Raw genomic sequence first — 21,820 nt, 5'->3', positions numbered from 1 at the left:
GTAGATTCTTATAGACAGTCTCCTTACCGGCTATACTACAACAAGGGTTAAGATGAATGAATATAGGTCTTCTCTCTGTGTAGACATGAAGGGAACTGCCCTTCTCCTACCCACAATCCTTTGTATCTGCTAGTGGGTGGGGAAAACAGAATGTAAGTAGTTATTAACTTTGGCCATTAGATGGCGCCTGCAAATAAACATCTGTTACATAATGGACAAATTATGAACATCATTTAACCTGCATAACATTTGCCAGTGGGCAGCACACTCCCCGCCTGGCGTCAATCGATGCCACCACAAGAGTCCTCAGATGAAAGCAGTAAGATTAGTTCAGTTACTGGTCTGAAGAACATTTTGGTTTCATTCTGATCATGGACCTTGACTTCAACTTTGCGGACGTTCCCATCCTCTCCTGGCAAACTTTTAGTAACAAGAGCTAAAGGCCACGCGTTTCTGTGTGACTGGCAGTCTTTCATCAGCACAACATCACCGACTTTGAGGTTGGGTTTGGTTTTCTGACATTTATTTCTTGGTTGTAGTGTGGAGATGTATTGTTTTTTCCACTTATCCCAAAAGGTATTGGCAAGACTTTGTACTTGCCTCCATTGGCATTTATAGAGATCTTTGGTAGTAAATTCTCCAGCTGGAGAACAGGTTGTCTTAGTCTTCTGAGTAAGCAACATTGCAGGAGTAAGTATCATCGGATCATCAGGATCGCTGGTAACTGGAATTAGTGGTCTGGCATTAATGATGGCTGATACTTCTGCCATGAAAGTAGTTAGGCACTCATGGGTTAGTCTGGCCATACCCACTTGTAAGAAGATAGAGTCCAGAATTCTACGGGCTATGCCTATCATTCTCTCCCAAGCTCCACCCATATGGGAGGAATGTGGCGGATTGAAAGTCCAAGTGCAACCCTGTTCACTTAGGTATCTGTTTACACTGACAGTATCCAGGTTTGTAGGAATCTGTAACTCTTTGGCTGCTCCCACAAAATTGGTGCCTCGGTCAGAGCGAATGTGTTTCACAGGCCCCCTAATGGCAATAAAGCGTCTGAGAGCATTTATGAAGCTTGAGGTGTCCATTGATTCAATTACCTCTATGTGCACGGCCCGGACAGACATACAGGTGAACAAGACTGCCCAGCGCTTACTGTTTGCTTGACCTCCTCTGGTTTGTCGGGTAACCACAAACCATGGACCAAATACATCAAGCCCGACATTAGTGAAAGGAGGTTCTGTACTCAGTCTGTCAGATGGAAGATTGGCCATCTTCTGTGTTTTGAAAATACCCCGAAGTTTTCGGCATGTGACACATTTGAAAATGAACTTGCTAACACATCTTTTTGCTCCAACAATCCACAGTCCAGCAGCTCGTAAAGCCCCTTCTGTGAACAGCCGGCCCTGATGTTTTACCTGTTCATGGTGATGTCGGACAAGCAAATAGGAAATGTGATGATGCCCAGGAATTAATATAGGATGTTTTCCTTCAAAGTCTATTTTTGCTTCCTTTAGGCGGCCTCCAACCCTTAATAAGCCATCTGCATCAATGAAGGGATCAAGTTTCTTTAAGACACTACCTTTAGGAATAGGTCTGTGATTAATGATATTGTCAATTTCTTTAGCATAAACTTCATGTTGGACAGTCCGAATGATTACATTCTTTGACTGATCTAGTTCAATCACTGCATGAACATTTTTGCAGAGGTGCCAGCCTTTACACTCCTTAACATTAGCAAGCTTGGTATTTTTGAAAGAACGAGCTATGTGGGTTAAGAAAGTGATAGCACGAACAAGTGATTTCCAGGTTGAGAACCTGCTGAATCGGTGAGACTTAAGGTAATTGTCTGAAGTCACTGTGTGTAGTGTCGACACCTTGGGACGGATTTCTGCATCCTTGTCAGCATCCACAAGTTCAAATGTTTTAAGATCCGTAGTGCCGTGTTCTGAGTTGTATAGAAAGCAGGACCTGTAAACCATGTAGTGTCTTTAAGGCGGTTGGCAGCAACAGATCTAGTTGCTTGGTCTGCAGGATTTTGATCAGTAGGAACAAAATTCCACTGTTTTGGCAAAGTTGACCTCCTGATTCGTAGAACCCTGTTGTTGACATACACGTAGAAGCGTCGGCTTTCGTTGTAGATATATCCCAAGACTACCTTGCTGTCTGTGTAAAACACAGCATCTTTGATCTCCAAATGCATCTCTGTTGCGATCATCTCAGCTAGCTCAACTGCTAATACTGCAGCACAAAGTTCTAGTCTCGGTATAGTGTGCTCAGGGAGTGGTGCAAGTTTTGCTTTGCCCATGACGAAGCCTATATGACATTGTCCTTTAATGTCTACTGTTTTAAGATAGGCCACAGCAGCAATGGCTTTGATAGAAGCATCAGAAAACACATAAAGTCTTTGTAGCTGAACCTCTGTAGATGGCACAGGGGCATACGAGCGTGCAACATGAAGATGAGAGAGATTTGTTAGAGAATCCTTCCACTCTACCCACAGTGCTTTCTTTTCATTGGGAAGTTGTTCATCCCAGTCAGAGGCATCATGAGTCAAATCTCTAAGTATTGCTTTACCTTGGATGGTAACAGGAGCTGCAAACCCTAAAGCATCATACAAGCTGTTTATAGCAGATAGTACTCCTCTCCGAGTAAAGGGTTTCTCTTCCTCGCTGACTTGGAAGGTAAAGGTGTCAGACTTTAAGTCCCAGAGCAGTCCAAGACTACGTTGCATTGGAAAAGTGTCAGTACTTAAGTCCTTTAAGTCATTGCTGTAATCATGAGAGGGAAATGCTTCCATCAATTTTTTGCTGTTGGAGGCAATTTTATGGAGTCTCAGGTTTGAATTAGCAAGCATTTCTTGAGCTCTCTTAAGAAGACTGATTGCAGACTCATTTGTAGGTAGCGATTTTAAACAGTCATCCACATAAAAGTCCCTTTTGACAAACTGTGCAACGTCTGAACCATATTCTTTCTCACCCTCCCTGGCTGAATGTTTAAGTCCATATATAGCCACTGATGGGGAAGGGCTGTTACCAAAGATGTGCACACGCATGCGATACTCGATGGGTTCCTCCAAGGGGTTGTTGTCCTTGAACCAAAAGAACCTAAGGAAATTTCGGTGTTCCTCTTTAACAAGAAAACAGTGGAACATTTGTTGGATGTCAGCCATAAATGCAACAGAGTCTCTGCGAAATCTGAGAAGCACTCCAAGGAGTCGGTTGTTGAGGTCTGGACCTGGCAGTAGGACATCATTTAAGGAAACACCCTCAAATTTGGCACTAGAGTCGAATACTACTCTTATCTGTCCTGGTTTCTTTGGGTGGTAAACTCCAAATATAGGTAGATACCAGCATTCCTCTGAATCCTTTATGGTTGGAGCTATCTCTGAGTGGGAGTTCTCAAATACTCTTTCCATAAATGTAAAGAAGTGGTCTTTCATATCAGGCCTTTTCTGAAGATTCCGTCTAAGGGAAGCAAAGCGTTTATAAACTTGTTCTCGATTGTTAGGCAAACACTGCCTTTTGGGTCTGAAGGGAAGAGGTGTTATCCAGCTATTTGATTCGTCTTTAACTATTCCTTGCTCCATTATTTCTAAGAACAGTCTATCCTCAAAGGACATTGCCAGTTGATTGTCTTCCTTTGTTCTCTGGAAGACTGTGCATCCTAAGTGGTCATGGTCACTAGTACAAGTATGGTTGTCAGAAAGGTTGCTAGTGATATGACAGGGTAGAGGAATGCTGTGTGGAAGCTCTTTTATGAAGATGTTACTGTAACATGGTTGAAAGAGAGAAGGGCGTCCATTCTCTAATGTGCTGGTAAGCATGTTGTTCACCGAAGTGGGTCTGTGCACACCACCTATACAAACATCACCTACAATCACCCACCCTAGGTCAAGTTTCTGGGCAAATGGAGCATTGTGAGGACCATTAATCTGATGTCTAGGCTTGTGAACTTGCAAGATATCTCTTCCAAGAAGCAGAATTATCTGAGCTTGAGGATCTAACTTTGGTATGAGATGAGCTATATGCTTCAAATGGGTTTGGTGTTTTGCAACATCTGGTGTAGGGATTTCAGACCTGTTATCAGGGATCTGGTTACACTCGATTATGGTTGGTAAAGTCAGGCAGGTGCGACCATCTATAGACTCTATTGTGTACCCAGTAGCTCTTCTCCCCGCCGTCTCAACAGTGCCTGCACAAGTCTTTAGGGAGTAGGGAGAGCTGGGTCCCTTAATGTTGAAAATGTCAAAGAAAGTAGATCTAGCCAAAGATTTATTACTTTGGTCATCAAGAATGGCATATACTTTGAAGGCTTTGTCTTTGCAGCCCGTTGGGTAAACTCTGACAAGACAGATTTTTGAGCAGGACCTGCCACCTACAAGTCCTTTGCAGACCTCAGTGCATTGAGAAGTAACATCTGGTGTCTCTGTTTCAGTATTTCCCTCCTCTCCACCTTGTTCCTGGCCACTTTCTATATGAGACGAGGCCCATGGTGGTGGCCCAGGGTGTAAAGCTGAGTTGTGATCTGTGCTGTCACATTCTGTACATTTAACACTGACCTTACAGTTCTTTGCGAAGTGTGATGTTGCTAAGCAGCACTTGTAGCAGATTTTGTTGTCCCTGAGGAAAGCTTTGCGGTCCTCCATGGACTTCTCTCTGAAGCCTCTGCATTTCAGTAGGGAATGTGGCTTCTTGTGCAGGGGACACTGCTTACTTGGGTCCGTGGATCTTCCATCCTGGTGAGAGGAGCTTGAAGGCCTGTAAGAATTACTTTTAGAAGAAACATTAGTTTTGTGAACTGCTACCGGAGTTTTATGTTGTTTAAGACCAGATGGAGTGGCACAGGATAGAGTAAAATCGAAACTGGGATCATTTCTGATTTTTGCTTGCTGAGTAATAAATTCCACAAATACACTGAAGGGTGGAAACTGTACATCATGGATTTCCTTGTACTTGAAACCATGATTGACCCACTTTTCTTGTAGGTTGTGAGGAAGTTTTTGCACTATAGGGTTGACACCTCTGGCTGTGTCAAGAAATGCAAGTCCCATTAAATCTCCTTCTGCTTTGGCAACCTGTAGTTCAGTTAACAGATCACTTAGTTCCCTAAGTTTTTGGTAGCCCTTACTAGCTATTCTAGGGAAGTCATCAATTCTTTTGAATAATGAATTTTCTATAACCTCTGCTGAGCCATAACACTCATCGAGTCTATCCCAGATCATCTTTAACCCTGTTTCTGGATAGTTTATGTTAATGGCTCTGATCCTCTTGGCATGCTCAGCAGATTCATCTCCAAGCCATTTCACCAGTAGATCTAGCTCTTCCCTAGAAGACAAGTCTAAGTCTCTTATAAGACTCTGGAATGAGGATCGCCAAGCCCTATAGTTCTCAGGGCGATCATTGAACTTTACAAGTCCTTTGGTGACAAGCTCACGTCGAGCAAAGAACTTAGCAAAGTCTATTGTGGCTTGGTTTGTGCTGAGACAGGTTGGCAAATGGTTGCCGTGGTGAGAGTGTGGTGTGTAGCCATACCTGTCAGAAGTCTCTTCTTTAGGTTTCACAGTGCCACACTGTCTGGGAGTGTAGTAACTTCCTGGACGCTGGGATGAAGCTTGGGTTCTCTGGTAGGCAGGGAAGTTGACTTGAGCCGTAGCATTCTCTTGCTTGCAGAACTGTGGTCTGAGGTCCGCTTCTTGACATAAAATATGATGCCTTGGACTTGACTCGCAGTTGGTAACCTTTGTTTCATGTGTAGTCTGAGGATTACACACAGGATGTTGAAGGACATATTCTGAAGTGCGTTCTAGTGTATCCTGGGGTTCTTGTTCCAGATCAGGCATGCTACTGTGTCTGCTGGGCTCGCTGTGAGAGAACGCGGCTGCCTCTAAGATTTCTGCTTCCGCCATGGCAGCTGCTGCTTCCCTCTCAATTGTCAGCTTCTCAAGTGTTGCTTCCAGGCGTGCTCTTTCTAAGTCTAGAGAAGCCTGTTCTTGTGCCCTCTCTGCTTCTAAGGAAGCCTGTTGTCGTGCCCTATCTGCTTCTAAGGAGGCTTGTTGTCGTGCCCTCTCTGCTTCTAAGGAGGCTTGTTGTAATTTCAACTGCATCTCTTGTTCAGCAAAGGTAGCCCGTGTCCTCGCTGCTTCCGCTTTTGCGCGGGCGATGGCGGCTGCATTGCTCGTGGTAGATGCTTTTGAGGAACTGGCCCGTGATCTTGTCTTGATAGAAGACGCTTGGCTTTGTGACATGCTTTAACCGTTTAGAGATTGCTGTGTTGCCTGTTTGCAGGTGACTGCGTAGACAGTAGCAGACCTCTGTGTAGTCTAAATCTTTCCCGCTTGTTTCCAGCAGCCGTTTCACTGTCCTGCCCCCACTTCACGTACCCCCGGGGTCTATGCGGAGCTCGACAGGCAGTTAAACGCCTTCCTACAGTTCAACAAATGAGACTGGTTGAAAGTCCGTAGCTTTATTAAACTGATGTAGGATTAGGGTGAAACTGAAGAAAAACAGGAATGTACAATCTATTAGAATAGTACAATAATATAACAGGAGCATGTTACATACATTACATTAGCATATAACAGGAAACAAGCTGATACAGATACAGTCTGGGACCAAACATGGCCGACCATGAGGTTGGGCCCATCTGTGCAATTACAGTGCAATTACAGATCTATACATCACACTTCATATAAAAGACTTTATACAGAGTGGTCCCATAACTGCTAGCAGCTGTAGATTCTTATAGACAGTCTCCTTACCGGCTATACTACAACAAGGGTTAAGATGAATGAATATAGGTCTTCTCTCTGTGTAGACATGAAGGGAACTGCCCTTCTCCTACCCACAATCCTTTGTATCTGCTAGTGGGTGGGGAAAACAGAATGTAAGTAGTTATTAACTTTGGCCATTAGATGGCGCCTGCAAATAAACATCTGTTACATAATGGACAAATTATGAACATCATTTAACCTGCATAACATTTGCCAGTGGGCAGCACAACATGTGTCTGATTCGTTTTGCCCAATGCATTTGAATTCCAAACACATCATCAGAATGGGGGGGGGGGGGGGATTTATCAATGTGTCCCAAGTTCCATCAGTTTAGTAGAGGAAAACCCGAGTCATTTTCTGCGCCAGATTTATCACTGTGTTAATGCATCTGGTGCAGGATAAGACTGTCGGTTTCCAGTTTAGACCTACTTTAAAGTGGTCTAAACTCTGTGACACAATTTTTGGCGCACGGAACAATAAGAGGCAACACCCCCTTTTAGACCAAGTCACGCCCCTTTTATGAAGGCCAAGCCCCCTCAGTCGGACAGGTCAGAAAAAGGCTAAAAACAGGTCTAAAAATCCTTGATAAATGTGGTGTACGGCTTTTCACACAGTTTTTTTTGCACAAAACCACCAGAATTGTGGCGCAAGAGCGTTAATACATCCCCCCCAATGTGTTCTCCGGCTGTGTTCACACTTGAATTACATTTACAAACACTATTCTAACACAGTACGGGGGAGTTTCTCCAGATTGCATCTGCATATACAGTGAAACGCTTGCGATCAGGAATGTGTTTTGTACACATGTGATTGGGAGATTCCTTCCCACTGCGCATGAATTGTGTTCCTAAATGTAATCATGAGGAACTTACGTGTACCCTAACCCTAAGGGTGATGCCACTCATGGCGTTGAACCTGTTTTTGGTCCGTTTTTAAGCAGTCCGTTAAAAAACGTTTCTGTTAAAAAACTAATGCGTTTTTTGAAAACGCATCCATTTTTGACAGGTTTTACCAATTATCTTAATTAAAACTGGTCAAAAACATGCATTTTCAAAAAACGCATGCGTTTTACAAAAGCACATGCGTTTTTTAACACATGCGTTTTTGGACGGACTTCTTACAAACGGACCAAAAACTATTAAATAATTAAAGAGATTGTCCAAGTTGCAGGAGCAGGGGGGGGGGGGGTCCAAAGTAAAAGAGCAGTTTTACTTACCCCATCTGGTGCTCCGGTTCAGCGCTGTGCCTGCCATCACCCCTGGACTGTATTTATTAAGAGGCGCAGCAGTGACATCACAACCAGAGCGGTACCCGCTGTAGGTCCTGACTGTGGTCAGTGTAACACTTACACAGGCAGAGGCTGCACAAGGAGGGCTGTGGTGGTGACATCACTACTGTACCTTTATATATATAGACCGGGGATGATGGGGACACTGCAGGTCCTGGCTGTGGGCAGTGTAACACTTACACAGGCTGCAGGCAGAGGCTGCACAAGGAGCACTGTGGTGGTGATGTCACTGCTGTATCTCTGTATATATACAGTCCGGGGGTGATGGGGGCAGCCTCTGCAGGTCCTGGCTGTGGTCAGTGTAACACATACACAGGCATCAGGCAGAGGCTGCGCAGGGAGCGCTGTGGTGGTGATATTGATGTTAGCAGCTTTCAGGGATCTGAGCAGGGATGTAAAATATCAACTCACAGGACCTTTTATTCTGGAACACGAACACAGCAAAGACAACAGGCCAGGCCCGGCTCCAGCACCCGGCATACCTGGGCAAGTGCCGGGGCCCAGAGAGCTGCCGGGGGCCCACACACACTCTGTGCACATCTTCACTTCCTGTGATGAGGAGCTGTGTCCTGCACTGTTCCTCCCCCACTCGGAGAGACACAGCACAGGTAGAGGCTTCAGAGCTGCCTGTGTGATGCAGCACATTATGGGTTAACACCCCCCTATCACCTCTTCACACGGAGCTGCAGTAATGTTGAAATCCGGCAGCTCAGAAATCGGGACGAAGAAGAGGAGGAGGAGGAGAAGGCTGAAGACTCCTCTGTGTGACCCCAGGGCTGCTGCAGACACCACAGGGTGTGATGGTATGTGACATGTATGGATGTGTATGACTGATACATATAGTGAGTGTATGGTATGTGTGATGATGTGTTTGCTTGCATGTTTGTATGTATCTGTCTGTCAGTGTGTGTGTGCCTCCATGCTTGTCTCTGTAGCTGTATATATGTCTTGCTGCATGTGTGGATGTGGAAATTATATTAATCATCTCAAATGTACATGAGAAGCAGAGAGGGTTCTGTGTAAGCAGTGATGTGTATTCTGAGGTTCCGCAGCAGCTCAGGTGTGTATTCTGAGGTTCCGCAGCAGCTCAGGTGTGTATTCTGAGGTTCCGCAGCAGCTCAGGTGTGTATTCTGAGGTTCCGCAGCAGCTCAGGTGTGTATTCTGAGGTTCCGCAGCAGCTCAGGTGTGTATTCTGAGGTTCTGCAGCAGCTCAGGTGTGTATTATGAGGTTCTGCAGCAGCAGTAATGTGTATTATGAGGTTCTGCAGCAGCTGAGGTGTGTATTATGAGGTTCTGAAGCAGCTGAGGTGTGTATATGAGGTTCTGCTGTAGCTAAAGTGTGTATTATGAGGTTCTGCAGCAGCTGAGCTGAAGTTTCAGTTTTATTACTTGGCAGAGTGGAGGGGCACACATTTTTATGTTCGCCCTGTTGGTTAAATGACCTTAAAACTGCCCTGACCGTGACATGGCTGTTTGGGATGATAAACTGGGGAATATTTCAGGGAACAGGAGACTGTTTTTTAGTTTTTGAATTTTTAATGCTGGCACGTGAGTTCACTGCAAAGGGGCCCACTGAGGCACTGTCGCCCAGGGGCCTACTGAAACCTGGAGCCGGCCCTGCAACAGGCCATGGTAACAGTTCAGTGTGTTCAGTACTTGTTGCAGTACTCCAAGGCAGGCTCTGGTAGGGCTCAGATCTGCTGTAGGCCTAATCTACAGGCCATGTGTCTGGACATCAGGTCTCAGATACACTCTCATCACTGGATGTAATCTCCAACAAGTCTTGTCTGGAACTTTCCAGCCACCAGGGAGTTGATATAAACTTCCCCTGGTGGAGGAGAGTTCAGCCATCCAAACAGGGACCCTGTTACTAATGGAATTATCAATTAATAAACATGACATTCTCAGTTGACCATGACAACCAATCACAGCTCCCCTTTAATGAGCACTGGTAAAATGAAAGCTGAGCTGTAATTGGTTGCCATGGGCAACTAGGACTATTCTGACAGCTTGAAAATCTGCCCCAATGTGACCATTTCTTGAATTTCCAATGCACCTTCTGACTGACTTTGCCCTGTAAAGAACATGCAGACTGCTTGCACGTGTGTTTATAAATTGTCTGCTCCCGTTTTGTGTCGCAACTGCACTGTGTCAGACAAGACAGGAAAAATGTGCACCTAAGGGGCTGTGTTACTGCTTGAGACCAAGATGACGTCTACAGTAAGGGTTCATTCACACGCAGTATGCCCGCCGTGCGGGCACACTGCCGTGTGCTGGAGGTGAGGAGGAGGTGACCCCCTCCTCCCTCCACAGGAAACAGTGGCGCACGGCTGCACACTCGCAGAAAGATAGTGCATCTTTATCTCTGTCTTTTTGCGGTGTGCGGCGCACATGTGTGGCACCATACCACCGCCGGGCTGCCATTTCTGTCTATGGTGACGTATATGCGGCTGCAAATTTGTGGCCACATGTACGTCCCCATGAACGGCCGTGTGAATGACCCCTAACAATTGATCAACAGTACTTCGCCATTGTTAGGCTTCAAGCAGAATGTTCTAACTGAGCTCAGAATGTCATTAGCAGTTTGCAGCAGAGATACCGAAAGACTGAAAAAGTCACTGAAAGGTGGACATCCATTGGTCAAATCCCACACTGATGACCACTTCATTGTGAATAATTCCCCTTGGAACCGGATGATGAACTCCAGACGCACTTAGAGGTGCAAGGCACCCAAGTGTTACATGCGACCATTGGAAACTATTTACATTAGAATAGTCTGCACAACCTGCAAGGAGACCTGACCTCACCACCAGGCGTCAACTTCTTGCATTGGCCAAGTAGCATCTACCCTGGATGAGGGTTTAGTGGGTCTCTGTGCTGTTCACTGATAATAGTGAATTCACACTGCCACCTGGTACTGTAATTGCAGCTGAAGGTGTTCTTATAAAGTACTAACTAGGGGAGCTGAATATATATGCAAGCCACACTTTTCAGCTTTTTAACTTGCTAAAGTTTGCAAAAGGTTGCATAATTTTCCCTACACTTCAAAAATGCTTGATCTGTTAAAAATTTAAAAATGGGAAAAATACTTCTGCAACCTGCTATAGATATACAAAATGTTGGGGTAAAAATTTGGCTTGAACAACATTTCACACATTTCTTTCTTTTGGTCTGAATCAATAATAGGGAAATGCTGCTCTCTCCTGGTAAAGATAGCAAACTACTATATACTTTTTTCTGAGAAAGCTATGATTGAAAACAGTGACAAATAATAGAGAATGAGCAATAGAGTTACAAACAATTAAATGACCTGATAAGTATTGTGCAATGGCATCTTTGATTTAACCATTTGTACAAGGTGGAAGATGGTAGAATCGGTCAATGTCATCTCACCATATACCAATAAGCTTTAAAACAATGTAAAGCCGCAGCCGTAAAACAATGTAATTTGTGATTTGTTAAAATTATTGAAACAGAAGATTTGTGTGAGAAAAATCTTCTGTGGTCTGTGGATAACAGTAGGTCAAATTTATTAAGACTGGTGTTTTAAACACCACCCGGAGCCTCTTGGTAGATATGGCAAAATCTACGCCAGTTCTGACCTAGGACCAGGTCTGAACTGCTGGAGGTCTCTGCTACAGTCTCCACCATTTTTCATTATAGTAAAAAAAAAAAAAAATTGATACTGGACAAATGCACTACCTCATTCCATTCTATTCAGATTTAGGTCAAATTTACGTACGTTTTATTCTTACATTATAAAAATGCAATAATATCTATATATCCCAAATGTACAACAATACAATAAAAAATACAATACAGTACAGTATAAAATACAGAATAAAAGATGCAATGTCATGCTTTACTTGTACATTTGGACCCAATAAAAAGTTGTTTTAAAAAAAAAATACAATTAAAAATAATATCAATCTAATTTATTAATAAAATTCACAAAAACTATCCTATGGTCTGTTCTTGTACAATTTGTAATGCCAATAGGATATATCTACCTTATATACGTGAGTATAAGTCGAATCCAGTATAAGCCGAGACCCCTAATTTTACCACCAAAAACTGGGAAAACCTATTGACTTGAGTATAAGCCAGTATAGTATACAGCCAGCCAGCCACCTGTATGCCAAGCACATAAAAAAAAAACTTAAATACTCACCCTCCGGCCCTCAGATCCTTGGCGTGACTCGTGTATAAGCCGAGGTGAGGTTTTTCAGCTTATACACAAGTATATACGGTTATATATTTACTATATATCCACAAGGGAAATATAGTAAAAGTCCTAAAATCCACATTTAACAGGGACAGGATGAAGATATAAATGCCCCGCAAATTGGTTACGTCTGGCCCAGGTTGGACCCGCCGGGTGAAGCCAGGGATTCATCATCATCTTCAGGAGAAGAGGGTGTCAGCTTGCGCGTCAGGCAGCGAAGCAGGCAGCAAGTTGCTTTACAGGTCCAAGTAAGCAGTGGCTCAGGGGCTCAGCTAGGCAGCGGCATTAGTAGTCACTCAGTGCAGGCAGTAAAATCCCCACCTCGGCGGTGTGGCAGTTTTTTGTTAAGACACCAGAGGAACCGAGCATGTATATGTAGAATCTGCGGGCAGAAAGTGAAGCGCCAGGGAGCTAACGTTGGCACCATGGCCCTGCATCAACACATGCAGCGTCACCATCCATTGGCCTGGGAGAAAAGTGGTACAGATGTGGAGGTCCATCGTGCCACCGCAGCCCCAGCATCATCTCCCGGTCCAGATGCTCCTGCTCCTCACTACTCATGGTGGCAAAAGTTGTTGCACGAGGCGATAACAAAGAGACAACTGTATGCGTCCATCCATCCTAAGGTGAAGAAGCTGACCCTGCTCCTGTCCAAGTTGTTGGTACTGCAGTCTCTCCCTTTATAAGTCGTGGACTTCAGAGAACTAATGGCTTGTGCCGAAAGGAGGTGGAGAGTTCCAAGTCGAAATTTTTTTTCCAAAACGGCAGGGCCAGCCCTTCACAAATATGTAGAACAGAAGGTGGGCCAGTCCTTGAGCTTATCGGTTTCTTCCAAGGTGCACGGCAGCGCGGATGCTTGGAGCTGTAACTACGGTCAGGGCCAGTACATGTCCTTTACGGCCCACTAGGTGAATGTGCTTCCCGCCCAGCCACACCAACAACTTGAACAAGAGATTCCGCTTTCTCCTCCTTGTTGTCAAACTGCTTCTCATGCGCCAGTGTCCGTCTCCTCCTTCTCCACCACCACCTCAGCCTCCACAAGTCTAAGTGCTGCTCCATTATACCACATGCACAGGGCACAGCTGTGTCATGCAGTTCTACACCTGTTAGCTTGGGCGTACGAAGTCACACAGGGGAGGAACTGCTCCACACCATGCAAGAAAATATCAATCTGTGGCTTTCTCCGCGACAACTGAAAATCGGAACTATGGTAACAGACAATGGGAGGAACATGGTGTCCGCGTTGCAGGAGGGATGGCCCATGCGCCTTGCATGGCGGACGTGTTCAATCTGGTTGTTCAACAGGTTCCTCAAGTCTTTCACCCATCGGCAAGACATTCTAAAAATGGCCAGGAAACTGTGCATGCACTTCAGCCATTCTTACAAAGCCAAGCACACCCTCCTCGAGTTGCAGCAGCGAACGGCCTCCCCCAACATAGTCTGATATGAAATGTTTCCACCAGTCGGAATTACGGCCTCCATATGTTAGACCGCCTGTATCAACAGAGAAAAGCCAGTAATGATTTTTTGATTATGCAAGCGGACCGGAGTACTCCCCTGTGTAACTTTGATGTCAGCCACTGGCAGCTCATGCGTGACACCTGCCTTTTGCTCAGGCCCTTTGAAGAGGCCACATTGCTTGTCAGTCGCCAGGACGGCCGGAGGAATAACGTCATTCCACTGCTTCATGTCCTGGAACTCATGCTGTAAAATCTGTCTGGTCAGGACACTGCAGAAGTGGCGACTACATCTCATGGACATATGAGTCCGTTGGGGGCTGAACTGGAGGAAGAGGAGGACATTGGAGCACAAGCAGAGTCTGGTGAAATCAGTGGTTTTTCCAATCAGGTGACAAGAGAGGAGAAGCAGGAGCATCTGGAGGAGGTAGAAGACAAGGCAGATGACCCATAAGCACAGTGGCAGTATACAGTGGAGATGGAGGCCGGGAGTCAGAGTCACTTAAGCGGATGGCCCGCAGCATGCTGCTTTGCATAACTAGTGACAGCCAAATAGTCAACATCCAGCATAGGGCTAAGTTTAGGCTCTCCACCCTCTTGGACCCTCGTTACCAGTCAAAAATGGGTGACTTTTTGCCAGCTGCCTAAAGGGAGGAACAACTGGCAAAGACTGAAAAAGACAATTGGCCGCTGGCTTTGTGCACCATTGTCCATCCTCTGTCAGGTCTGACCGGGGGATTCCTGGCATTCATCGCTCGCGTACTACTGCCATGGCTGCTGTGGGGAAATGGGGGTGTAGGAGCAGCAGCAGCTCCATCAGCAGCAGCTTAAGTCTGGAGTCCTTAATGAGCAACTTCCTTCACCAGCCTAGTGAGGAGGGTAGCTGCCACCAGCAGCAGCAGGACATGGAGCAGACCCTGCACCAGCAGGTGGTGGCCTACTTGGACCGCACTTTACCACCACAGGTAGAATCCACTACTGGACTATTTGGCAGCCAAACTTGATGCGTGGCCACAACTTTAAGAGATTGCAGTAGAGAAGCCGTCCTGCCTGGCCAGAAGTGTGGAATTGTCCGCCACCTCCACAATCTGTCATTGTGCCACTCTATGGCCTACCATGTTGCTGCCACCTCCACACTATGCCATTGTGCTACTCTGCGGCCTACCAGGTTGCTGCCACCTCCACACTCTGTGATTGTACCACTCTGTAGGTTCCTGCTGCTGTTGCTGATGCCACTTCCACACTCTATCATTGTGCCACTCTGTGGCTTACCATGTTGCTGCCACCTCCACACTCTGTCATTGTGCCACTCTGTGGCCTCCTGCAATATCCCAATTACTGAAAATATCCCAATTACTGGTCATCTCAGTTTGGATCCACTCCTGTTTGTTTCCGGCTTTAGTAATACTGATGGATTATTGACCGATTGAAAGCGGACACTGACGGATGAAATGAAGGGCAAAATGATCAGTGACGTCAATGCAAAATTATTGCCGACACCCTATCCACTCTTTTAGGGGGTTTCTACATGTATCCGCGTTTAACAGAACAGGTTCTGTCACAATCTATGGAATCATCTGATGTCAGTGTAAAAAGAGTGCACTATTTGATGTTATAGTGGGATCTTGGCCCTCTTGGCAGCTCTTGGTTGTGGTATTATCACCAAGAAGGAACAGATGATGATGGAACAGTGGACGATCCTAAGATTCTGACTTTCTACATGTTGCCAAAGAGTATTGTTATATGTTTAATAAAAAATGTTTTTATTTTACATATGCTTGCTGAATGCTGAAACTAAGAGGACATTTTACTCTGGATGAAACTGATCAAAGTCCACTCCTATCCACCAAAGGAATGCAAGATCCCCTCCGCCAATGTTTACATATGTCTAGAGGGATTTACTATATAAATCCACTTCAGGGAAAACAGAGCGTTTGTGTCTGCGATCCCATGTTATAATTTACCAACCAATGAACTATGGACATTACTTCTTTATCCCTAAGTAACCAAGCCCAGTGAAGGTTATTGTATAATACTTTGTGACACAAATAAAGCATCTCACATCTGCCTAGCCTTGCATGGCATCACTTCTCCACCGAGATCGAGATTTGTCTTAGCGTGATTTCTTTGAGCTCACCTTGTGAATTTTATTAATAATTAGAGAACTTTAGGTTGTGTGAACAGGGGTAGAACTTGACAGATCCATAAGACCCTATGCGAACCACCAGGTAGGCCCATAGTGTCCGGCACTGGTTATCAAGCTTCCAGCATATCAGTGGTTATGACACATGTACTTTATATATAGGATTGACTGCATATACTGATTATAGGCTGCCTGGTTATGTCTTTACTTATTTATACTGCTGGATACTTGGGCTATTAGTTTCATTAATGCACTTTTGTGCTTTTTAATTGCTTTTAAACTATGGATTATTTAATAAAGATTTAAATAAAAGTAAATTTATATGGATCATGGACATCCCCTTTTTCTTTTGTACTTATAAGTCATTTCAGATGGGAAAGTAAGACAAATCTATGTGTCTGCAGGACGAGAATTTGGGGTTAAACTCATAGTTATGGTAGAATTGAGATACTTTAAGCCCTTAAGGACGCAGGGTTTTTTCGCTCATTTCTTGCTCTCCGCATTCAAAAATCCATAACTTTTTCATTTTTACGTGTACAGACCTGTGTGGTGGCTTATTTTGTGCATAACAAATTTTACTTTCCCGTAATGTTATTTATTTTAACATGGCGTGTACTGCGAAGCTGAAAAAAAATTCCAAATGTGGAAAAATTGAAAAAAAAAAACATCACGTTCTTGTGGTTTCAGTTTTTACGACTTTGACTGTGCACTCAAAGTAATACCTCAGCTTTATTCTTTGGTTTGGTGCAATTGCGGTGATACCAAATTTATATAGGTTTTGTTGTGTTTTAATAAATTTTAAAAAATTAAACAAATGTGTACAAAAAAAAATAAAAAATTTTGCCAACTTTTGAAGCTAATAACTTTTTCATACTTTAGCGCACGGAGCTGTGTGAGGTGTCATTTTTTGCAAAATGAGCCGACGTTTGCATTGCTACCATTTTGAGGTCTGTGCGACATTTTGATAATTTTTTATTCCATTTTTTATGTAATGTAAAAAGGTGTAAAAGTCGCTTTTCGGACATTTGGACGCCATTTCCCGTCTCGGAGGTCACCGCCGGCCGTAACCGTTTTTATATTTTTAAAGGTTGGGCATTTTGGGACGCAGCGATACTTTATGTGTCTGTGATTTTTACTGTTTATTATGTTTTACATCAGTTCTAGCGAAAGGGGGGTGATTTGAATTTTTAATATTTTTTTTTTCTTTTTTTTTTTCACTAATTCTTAGACCATGTAGGGTACATTAACCCTAGATGGTCAGATTGTTCCTACCATATACTGCAATACTTCTGTATTGCAATATATGGCATTTTTGCAGCTCATTCATTACAATGAGCCACTGGCTCATTGTAACGAATCTGCAGAAGCCAGATGCCTCGGGTCAAATGAAGACCCGAGGCTACCATGGTAACCGATCGGCGCCCCCCGATGACGTTCGGGGGCGCGGCGATTGGAATAAAGATGGCGGCGGCAATGAAAGGGTTAATAACCGGTTATTAGCGGTGGGGGTTTTCTGCAATATGCAACAACCCCCACCTTTGTATGAAGAGGACTCAGCCCATGAGCCCTCTTCATACATTCCCTGTACCTCTGCGCCGTAGAGCTACGGCGCAGAGCGTTAAGGGGTTAGTTGAGGAATTTACTCAGTTGTTTAATACAAATTCTGCAAATGGGATTTCCATTCCTCTTAAGCATCAGACCAAAACATCGTAAGAATTGCTCTAGTGTTTGGATAAGCCTTTCTGGCTATCTATTAGTTTCAGGATGAAATGCGGAAGAGAAGGGCAGAGAAGGGTCACATAAGTAACAGTGATTAGGGGAAAAACACAAGATGCCACGAAGTCTCGGACATCACAAGACCATGACCACGACGACGCTGCTTCTTTCAACTTCTGGTGTCAAATTGGTCACAAGCTTTTTCATTATATTATTCATTGTTAGGTCCTTTGCTCTGAATAATTTTCATGTAAGAGTAGGGTCTTCTTAGGACAGCCCTTGGACATAACACTGACACAGTTATAGTCTATCATGCTATCCACATATCTGAAGTTTTCCCCGATCTGTTGATTTGATCTTATATAAGAAAATTGCAGCATGCACTACTCTGACCAGAGTTATGTGTCAAGTCAATGGGTACGTGAAAAAATGTCATGTTGTTCTTAAAGCGGGAGTAGCTCAGATCTGGGAAAACTGGATGGGAAAAGTGCTGTAATCTGACCTAAATCATATCAAAATCAGACAATTTTCACTGGCCAAACACATTTGATTTTACACGCAGTTGTTGGAAACTGGTCTTATCTATCTCATATGATCATTATGTCTAGCTTTCCACTTTAAAGTTCCTCATGGTAATATTTGCAAGGATATTAACAGTCAATCCTGTTGTTCTTAGTTGGGTTGTAGGTGGTCTGTGATGGGGTATTCTTCACTGAGGTCCTCTCATATTGATATATTATATTAATGTTTCATGGGCTGCATATGTTTAAACAAATTCAAATCTATGTGAATGTGGGGAACTGAGGATAATTGTTTACAGCAACAAAACGTCTCTCAAACTCCTTCCGATGATCTATGACATACAGTACACGTTTTCTATACTATTACACCAATAAATCATAGACCCCCACTTTGCTGTATGTGAAAGACTTCATAAATCATGTATTAAGTTCACACAGCTAGTAAAATATTATTAAATTATTACCTTATAACTCTAATGTGTTATAAATTACTTGTATTGTGATGTGACTGCCTCTTAGATTTATACTGTATGTGCGTTTCATGCAAACATGTTTTGAATTTGTGAATGTGGTGAAGTAATGTTTTTCTCTTCTTGTAGATGAGTGAGATTCACTTTAGTGGCAAATTTAAAGAAATGTTTTATGTTTTTTTAATGTGGCACTATAATATAACACAGCTGTGCAGTGGGCTTCCTCACAGATGTCTGCAAGGTTGATGTTCCTGGTGTTCTAGTCATGTCCTCTTTTCTTCTTTTGAAAGCATGGGGGACACCTTTTATTATAGTTTGTTAACATATGGGAAAAATACTGAGTATCCCACATTTGTTGACACACTATATAAAAAGCAGACACTACCGAAAGAAATATAATGAGTAATATTAATAGTATTAAAAATGCTAAATTTATTAGATACTCTTAAAAATAGAGCATTAAACAGACATGGGTGGTTTCATGGCAGAAACATGTAAGTGCCGGGCAGTGAACACATTAAATAGGCATAATACATAATTTTAAAAAGTACATAGTGCAGAGCCTAAAGTGCAACATGCACAAATATATCAAAATTAATAATAAGGTGCACAAACAATATAGAGTGACAGAGTTTACCCAAAATCAGAGAATAATAAGGCGTTCAGCACTTCCCCGACACGTGTTTCGTTCCCCTTGACAAAGTCCTGTAGGGAACGAAATGTGTTGGGGAGGTGCCGGGCAGCGCTTTCTCCAATGCGCAGTGCGCTCTTCCATCCCCAAGTACTTAAAGGGGTTGCCCGATAGTTGTCTACAGTGGCATGGGAGCTGTGCTCGAGGAGTTTCCGGCTGGCCAAGGTGGTCTGCCATGCCAACCTGTGACCATATTCCGGCACCTGATACAGTGAGAGATAGGGATGGGCAGACGTGGCCAGCCAAGGTGGCCGTCCGGAAGCTCCCTAAGCACAGCTTTGTTTACAGGAACAAGGTACAGAACATCGGGAGCAACGGAGGAAGTGAGTACACGTTTATTTTTTAAAAAAGGCCAGCCCCAGTCCGGCTACAAATTTTTTGAAACTCTCGGACAACCCCTAGGGGTCTTGAGATCTGATTGGTTGCCATCGGACACTTGTGATAAATCTCCCCATAGACAAAGTGACAGAGACAGTCATTGATAACAAACATATGAAGATTAGCACAGTTGCACTACCTGGATCTCTTAGTAATTGTCCCTGTTTTTTTTCATAGGTCACATTAATGGTAGATTTCCTTTAAAGGAAACCTACCACTTGTAGTGGCAGGTTTCCGATGGAAATACCGGGCACCAGCTCAGGGTGAGCTGGTGCCGGAGCTTATTTTAGTTAGTGTTTTAAACCGCGGTATCGCGGTTTAAAACACTTTTTAAACGTTATAGCCGGCGCAGGCAGGTACGCGCTCGGCGCTTACCGTGCACGCGGCTCTCATTCACTTCCTATGTAGCCGCGCGCATGGTAAGCGCCGAGCGCGGTTTAAAACACTAACTAAAATAAGCTCCGGCACCAGCTCACCCTGAGCTGGTGCCCGGTATTTCCATCGGAAACCTGCCACTACAAGTGGTAGGTTTCCTTTAACCCCTTTTTTACTAAGTCTTAAAAGGCATTTTATAACAAATGTTTAAACTTATTGGTTTATGGGCCATAACTTGCTTTTTTGTGCAATACTGTTTTATTAGTGACACATAGGGATGGTTAAAAATAAAAAAGTTAATGTATACATGTTGTTGGAATGTATAGTATTTCTGTATCTGCCCTGTTATGCTCACAATTTTACAGCCCTTCTGCCCCTACTACCCCCATTTTAGAGCTGAATTTTTGTGTTATACTCCAGGTCCCCATTGACTTAAATGGGGTACATGTTCAGTTCAAAGTTTGGCCCAAAGTCCAAACTGAATTTTGTTGTGAAATTTGGACAAACCCATCGAACCTGAATTTCATACCATAACATACCACTCATCACTTATAAATACTCTCTCCTGATTCTTCTGTATCTCCTTACAACATTTGATACTATGGATCACCAGCTCCTCCTTCTATAATCTTTCCTAGGTCACATATACATTTTGTGTGACCGAAAATGTCCGATACCCAGTCATAGGAACCTGGTCTTATCTATCTCTGATGATCATTATGACTGTCTTTCCGCTTTAAAGTTTCTCATGGTAATATTTACAGGGGTAATTACAGTCAAACCTGTTGTTCATAGTTGAGGGGTAGGTGGCCTTTGGGTGATGGAGTATTCTTTACTGAGGTCATCATATATTGATATATTATATTAATATTTCACGGGTTGCATGTTTTTATATGACTTCAAATCTATGGGAATAGGGGGAATTGAGAATAATTGTTCACAGCAACAAAATATCTTTCTATAAAGATGTGATCTATAAACTGTAACACATAGACACACCGTACATGTTTTCTATACTATAACACTGCTATATCATAGACCACCACTCTGCTGTATGTCCTAGACTTCATAAATCATGTATCAAGTTCTCACAACTAGTAAAATATTATTAAAGGTTCACCTTATAACTCAAATGTGTTATAAATTGCATGTGCTATGATCAGACTACCTTTTAGATTTATACTGTATGTGGGTTTCATGAAAACTAACTCCCTACTTGACCCCCTACAATCTGGTTCATATACTATGCACTCCACTGCAACTGGTCTTTATAAAATCTCTGATTATCTACTCACTGCTAAATCTTTGCAGCATTTAATACCATCACTCTCACTGACCACACTTCAATACTAGAGGTTGTAGTATAGAAATGATTTGGGATTCCAATGGGAGAGAACATTCAGATAAGGATGAAATCATACATCAGTTTGTGCTATGTGACACCGATCAGTGGCATAACTAGGAGAGGGCCCCATGATAAACTTCTGCATGGGGCCCCCCTTCCCCTGAAAAAAATATATACATATTTGTACAAACATATTTATACAATTACACACATCTATATACTTATAAGGTTGTATGAAGAGGGCTCATGGGGCAAACACTCACTGCTAATACCCATGATTGCTGCTATCATTAATTTGTGAGCGCCACCATCTTTATTGAGACCGCTGCTCCCCGTGACATCATCGGGGATCCACGATTGGCTGCCATGACAGCCTCGGTCCTCCGTCAGACCCGATGCTATATGGCTTCTGGAGATTCATTACAATGTGTCAGTGGATCA

At 43.5% G+C, this 21,820-nt stretch overlaps 1 protein-coding gene across 1 annotated transcript; it reads right to left on the bottom strand.

Moving 5' to 3' along the window:
• Positions 1-475: 475 nt before the first annotated feature.
• LOC140070199 (uncharacterized) lies at positions 476-6,981 on the bottom strand. Its single transcript, XM_072116547.1, has 4 exons — positions 6,758-6,981; positions 1,875-6,492; positions 787-1,815; positions 476-668 (listed from the first exon to the last, which is right to left on the bottom strand). Exons 2-4 carry the CDS (start codon positions 6,242-6,244, stop codon positions 476-478), a joined length of 5,592 nt encoding a protein of 1,863 aa, XP_071972648.1. The 5' UTR covers positions 6,245-6,492; positions 6,758-6,981.
• Between the last annotated feature and the right edge of the window lie 14,839 nt (positions 6,982-21,820).

Source organism: Engystomops pustulosus, chromosome 7, assembly GCF_040894005.1.
Source record: "Engystomops pustulosus chromosome 7, aEngPut4.maternal, whole genome shotgun sequence".
NCBI classification, from domain to species: Eukaryota; Metazoa; Chordata; class Amphibia; order Anura; family Leptodactylidae; genus Engystomops; species Engystomops pustulosus.
Note: the sequence above shows the minus strand (reverse complement) of the source record. Positions and strands in the feature narration are given on the sequence as shown.